Here is a 6,159-nt window from a genome sequence, read left to right on the forward strand (position 1 = left end):
CCTTTGCACGCAGTGACGCGTGTGCGTTGGAGCGCCTCGCAAGCAGAGGGGCGAGGAAGCACCTGCTTCCACAGGCGGGGGGGGGAGGAGGGGGGGGGCGCGTCCGGCTGCAGGCGGTTGGCACCGACGTCCCCCCGCCCCCTCCCCACGGTGAACCCCCAGGAGCGTGGTTTAGGGGGTGGGTGGGTTCCACGTCGCCCCTCGTGACCGTGACCGTGTCCTGAGAAACGTCGATGTCAGCGGGGTCGCGGCTCCTTCTGCGTCCTGCGTATTTACGCACGGCGCGCCGGGTAGGTTTGGGGGGGGGGGGGGGCGGCGCTCCTGGGGGTTCACCGTGGGGAAGGGGCGGGGGGCGTGGGTGGAAACCCGTGGACAAGTCGACGAGTCAAAATGGATATTTGGGTGGGTGTGTGGGGTGGGAGCCGGTGCGCGCAGGAAGGGATGCCAGCCAGGCGTGGCCTGGGTTTGAATATCCAATGTGAGAATGCGTGGGGAGCGTGAATAATAACGCGTTTTCCACCCTCCGCGATCTGATACGCGCACACGGACGCACGGACGCACGCACGCACGCCCGAGGAGCGGAGGACTGCGCCGGCTTCGCCTCGGCCTGCATGGGTCGGACTTGTGCAAACTTTTTTTTCTTTTTTTTTCCCCCTCCGCTCTCTCTCTCCGCGCGTCGCCCCCGCAGATCCGTAGATGCCGCCGCTCAATGCGACCGCCGTGCACACCATGGCCGAGGTCGGGAGTTTCCTGGGAGGTCTCGACTTGGATTTACAAAGCTTTCCCGCGCTGGGCAACGTGCCCCTGCCGGAGACCCCCGTGGGGCTGAACGAGCGGCTGGGGCAGATCGAGGGGAGGCTGCAGCGCGGGTCGCCCACCGACTTCGGCCACCTGAAAGGCATCCTGAGGCGGCGGCAGCTCTACTGCAGGACCGGCTTCCAGCTGGAGATCTTCCCCAACGGCACCGTGCACGGAACCCGCCAGGACCACAGCAGATTCGGTGAGCCGACTTTGGAGACGATTTTCTTTTTGTTGTTTTTTGGGAGTGGGGTGGGGGGGGTCGCGCGTGTCGTGCACGGCGGTGTGTGTGTGTGTGTGTGTGTGTGGGGGGGGGGGTTCTCTTAATTTGCAGAATTCCCATCGCTGTCACTCCGGAACACCTTCCTCCGGTGGTTGTTGTTGTTTTTTTCCATGCGCGCGTCCGCGTCACCTGGCTGCAGGTGTTCTCTCCAAAACAAGCCGTGGGTGGTGGGGATGATGCACGCACACGCTTCCACGCAGGTGCACGCAGGAAATCCCACCGTGGCGGGGGGTGCAACGCGCGTCCACGGTTTCTTTCCTCCACCCGGTTGGTGTTTGGGGGGGGAGGGGGGGGGGGTGACCTGCGCGCCCCCGCCGGTTCTTTCCGCTGCTTTTGAAGTACACGCGCAAGTCGCCGTGACTTCCCGTGACTCAGCGCACCGGAGCTCCGTGGGGGAGGAGAGGAAGAAGGGGGGCGTGGGGGAAATCCCGAAGACAGGATGAACGCGTTGCCAGTCCAGATTTACAGCCCCCCCCCTCCCCCTTCCCCCGCGCACGGCAGATTACTGTAATAAGGTCATCATGCGTGTCAGACACGCAGAAAACCCCACGTCAGTCCCACGCAGGTCCCACGCATGTCCCGCGACCCCGGAGCGCAACTGTTCCCCCACCTGTTTGTGACGTCACAAACCCGCAGAGCTTTCAGATGGGACTTTTCCGGACCTCACACACACACACACACACACACACACATGCACCCTCACAGATGTGTAACAATATATATGTATTTTTAAATTTTTGAATCATTTGATCATATCAATAATCGATCAGTCCTGGTTGGAGCCTCAACATGTCAGTCCTTTAAAGAAAAGCAATGTTTCCTCTGCCTGATGACAGAATGGTAGCAGCTCCTCTTGTGAGACTTCTAACCAGTCTGTGTGTGTGTGTGTGTGTGTGTGTGTGTGTGTGTGTGTGTGTGTGCCTTTGACCGCAGGTATCCTGGAGTTCATCAGCCTGGCAGTTAGTCTCGTCAGCATCAGGGGGGTGGACGCGGGACTCTACCTCGGCATGAATGAGAAAGGAGAACTCTATGGGTCGGTGAGTCGAGCCCCTCCTCTCGGTCTCCCCTCGGCGGGGCGGCGCCGGGGGTCTCGTTCACGAGCGGGCCTCTCAATAAAGCTGATTTGTTTTGCAGAACCCTCTGATTTTTTGGGGGTACCGCTCGGCAGACAGAGCAGTCAGGATCGGACGTTATCGAGGTACGGGGCGGGAAACCGACAAAACGAGTCATTTCCCAAACTCCATCGTGGCCCCCCTGTGTTTCCTGCTTCCCCGAGAAGAAGGAATGAACTGACAGCGGTTGCAGGGATTGTGTTTTCCTACGGTTATTTTTGGCACTTCGAATTCCGTGCTCGCTTTTTCGACGCGCCGGAAACGTCAATTCGGGCAGGGAAGTGGAAGAGGAGGAGGAGGGCGACGGGGCCGACGGGGACTTGAGTTTCAGGTGAACGGGTTCAGGAGACCAAATCTCAGATGAAGCCGCTGATTCATTTACCTTTCAGATGCGGCGAGTAGAAATATTTATATCCCCCCCCCCCCCCCCCCCAGGAAAAAGAAAAAGCAGGGATGGCCTCCCCGCTCCGAGGCCGCGATCGAATAAACGCTCACTTGTGCTCCTCGAAGGCCGGGCAGGGAGGGGGGTCTTATCTGCGCAGAAGAGGGAAGAGATAAAGACAAAGAAGAGGGAGGAAGTATGTGAGGGGTGGCGTGGATCAGGTTTTACCTGAGGCCCCTGTGGACTTCCGCCCCCCCCGAACCCCGGGGAATTTCGGAACAGAGGCTACTTTTAAGTCCGGCCGTTATGTTGAAAGTGCATATATTGTTACCGCGCGCTATCGGAGTCTGGCGTTGACCCCGAAGGGGGGCGGGGGCAGGAAGTGATTTGGGGGAGGTAATTGCACACCTGACTGAGTCACCTGACTGACAGGGGGAGCCGTCTGCGTCCGAGAGGCGGGAAGGGGGCGGTGAACCACCCGCCGGCAAAACGGGGGAGCGGGAAGAGGGGCGCTTCCGTCCCGCCACCGCCAGACCTTGACGAGCTTTTGATCCGACGAGGCGCGTGCGCGGCGGCGCCGGCGCCGGCGCAGTCATGTGCCCCCGGGGCGTGTTTACACACAACAGCTTCGCCGCGCAGCCGCAGCCAAAGCAAAGGCCTGACAGACAATCGGCAAAATTGCGTCTGGGATAAAAAAGCCGGTCTCCTCCGCGAAGGCGAGGGGTCCAACGATTGAATTATCGCCCCCCTTTGCCCGAGGAGTCCGAGCAGCGGGAACCGGAATCCCGTTTCCGTACCGTCACGTTCGGAGGCCCCTCGCGGGAGCGGATCCGGCGGCGGCGGCGGCGGCGGCAGCCTTCGCGTGACTGACCGGCCTTGGCGAGCGAGGAAGGTGGGGAGCCATCGCTCACGCTGCGCTGTCAAGGGAAGGGGAGGGTTTGTGTGTGTGTGTGTGTGTGTGTGTGTGTGTGTGTGTGAGACAGTGAAGGAAGACGGCACAACTGTTGAAAAAGCATGGCGGGGGAAGGTCAGGAAGGCCGAAGTGAAAAAGATCTCGCGCGCGCCGGAGTCTCCAGATCTTCATTTCAAAACGCATCCCGAAATAGCCGCCGCCCTCCCGCGACTGACGGCTTCTTTTCTCCGCCCCGCAGAAAAAGCTGACGGCCGAGTGCGTGTTCAGGGAGCACTTTGAGGAGAACTGGTACAACACCTACGCCTCCACCCTGTACAAGCACACGGACACGGGACGCTTCTACTACGTGGCCCTGAACAAAGACGGCTCGCCGCGGGAGGGCGGCAGGACTAAGAAACACCAGAAACTCACCCACTTCTTGCCCCGGCCGGTGGAGATCGAGAAGATCCCGCAGGCTTACCGGGACCATTTCCAGTACAGGTGACCGGCGCTTAAAAGTCGGGAGGAAGGGATCACGTCGGAACGATAGGAAGGCGGCTCTTCGGGGTTCCGGAACGAGGCGGTTCGGCGCCCCGAGGTCACCGCCGAGCGCCCGTATAAACGTTTCCGCGGGCGCCTGGAGGTGGGGGACGCTAAACCTTTGAGAAAAGAAAGTAAAAAAAACCACTGTGGACGCGGAGAGGAGAAGACGCCCCGCCTGGACGGCCACGGCTGAGGCTCGATCACCACGATCGCGTCACGTGTGAGCTCCGATTGGCAGCGCTCCTCCTCCTCTGGCTGGCGGAAGATGGGTTTTCTTGTAGCACTTGGAGGGGCTTTGGATGAGGAAAAGCACTGTGGATGACACACACACACACACACACATATATATATAAAAAAAAAGAAAGAAAAGTGAGAGGACACGTCCGACGGCTGAGCGGGATTTTTGGAGAAGAGCACTTACTGCACAACTGGCCTGGTCTCCGGTGCGCTCGCCCATCACACCCATCAGCCTTTAAGTCCAACGTCGAGCGGCGTCTTGTGGAAACGGTACGACGGAGCTCAGAAACAACAACAAAAAAAGGAAAAAAAAAAACAAAAAAAAAAACAAAAAAAAAAAAAAAAGCACTTCTCTAACTGTGGTTGTAAAGAATATCTTTGTTTTTTGTTTTTTTTTTAAAAAAAAGGCAGTGACTTGTGATGTTCAAAGTTTCAGGAACATTATTAAAAATGCAAGCAGCTGAGGGGTACATATGGGTGATCCTATTTATGAGATGTACAATATATTTATTTTCTACCTATAAAGTAAAAATATAAATCTATATATTTATTTATTGCAAAGACTTTATTTTGTAATGGACTTGAAGTTATCTTTTGACCGTAGACTCTACTGAATTTACACCAATAAGCAAACAAACAAACAAACAAACAAAAATAATAATGATAATAATGAAGAACTGCAATTAACATGACAATAAGATTGCCCTGCTATTGAGAACACGTGAGAGACTATTTTGCTTGGATTTAAAATCGATGTACAAATTAAAACTACATATAGAACTGAAATGAATGTTGATTTTTTTTTTTTTTTTTTTTACCTCACCGGTCTTGGCGTCTCAGCGGTTGAACGTTCTCGGACGACCGACGCCGAAAAGATAAGAACCGGCCACGTCGGAGACGAACGAACCTTTGACCGTCTTTCGCACGAAACCGGGAAATACAACATTCCCCCTCTCGTCGTTACGCAATCTGGACACGCAGCCGTTCACCATTCGCTCTGAATAGAAGAACACCTCGCATGTTTTTGGCCCGCGTGAGGAAACGATTCCCGTCGGAATCGAACCGAGGACCTTCTCGCCGCCGGCCGCCGTGCCATAACCTCACCCCCGATCTATCTCGCTTTGAAGGATCTAGTGTCTCGGAGGCTCTTTGTCCCGCCGTCTCCGTCACAGAGGGAGAATTGTGTTAAAAGACGCGTCGCATACTTTCCCATAGGAGAGCGCCGGCCGTTTTTCACTAATAAACCCTTTAGCGAGTAATGCGGACGACCCCGGCCTCGGCGACGTTCTTAAGTCGGCCTACATCCACCGTACAAAATCAGATTCCTCATGCAACTGGATCCCGTCTCCTAATTGGCTTTACACATCAGCGTGGGTTTAGGTGGCGATCGGGGCCTCTGTGACTGCGCTACGGTGTCGTCTGCGCCCGCGCCTTTTCAATGGACGGAAACAGCTGCCCGCCGCGCAGCCGACCGGCGGGGATGTGCCGCGAAGCCGGCCCGCTGCTAATCTGGGGCTAAAAGGGCTCGGGATCAACATTTCAACATCTGCAATAGTTGTAATGTTCCTCCGCTGGCAGATATCTGTGAGAGCAAGATCCCCGGGGGAAAAGGGAATGGAAAAGTCAAAAAACGTGCAGGGGAAAACCCTGGCCGACTGAGAAATGAAAACAATACCGCGAGAGGGAAAAATAGATTGAAGGGAGAGACGGACAAAAGGCGCTTATTGCTGGTTTATGTTCGCTTGATGAAAATGTGAAAAAAAAAACAAAAAAAAAAAGACTTTAACCTAAGCAACAGACCTATATGAAATTCGGGGGTCTACGAGTGAAAGAGAAAACCGACGTATGACGACATGCGCAGACGCGGCGGCCGTTTGTTCAGGTAAAAGATGCTCGCGGTGGATTCGAACTT

At 55.9% G+C, this 6,159-nt stretch overlaps 1 protein-coding gene across 2 annotated transcripts; it reads left to right on the top strand.

The window, feature by feature from the left end:
* Nucleotides 1–208: 208 nt before the first annotated feature.
* On the top strand, nucleotides 209–5,033 carry fgf16 (fibroblast growth factor 16). Of its 2 annotated transcripts, XM_086157992.1 has the most exons (4): nucleotides 209–290; nucleotides 689–1,000; nucleotides 2,015–2,118; nucleotides 3,727–5,033. In XM_086157992.1, the coding sequence occupies exons 2-4, from the start codon at nucleotides 697–699 to the stop codon at nucleotides 3,970–3,972; spliced, it is 654 nt and encodes a 217-aa protein (XP_086014118.1). In that variant the 5' UTR covers nucleotides 209–290; nucleotides 689–696; the 3' UTR covers nucleotides 3,973–5,033. The 2 variants fall into 2 exon arrangements, with proteins under 2 accessions (XP_086014118.1, XP_086014117.1); XM_086157991.1 differs by lacking the exon at nucleotides 209–290 and having other exon boundaries at nucleotides 318–1,000.
* The last annotated feature ends 1,126 nt before the right edge of the window (nucleotides 5,034–6,159 follow it).

The sequence above is a fragment of the Fistularia commersonii genome, chromosome 13, assembly GCF_037954325.1.
Source record: "Fistularia commersonii isolate RoL2024-O1a breed Wild chromosome 13, RoL_Fcom_v1.0, whole genome shotgun sequence".
NCBI lineage: Eukaryota > Metazoa > Chordata > Actinopteri > Syngnathiformes > Fistulariidae > Fistularia > Fistularia commersonii.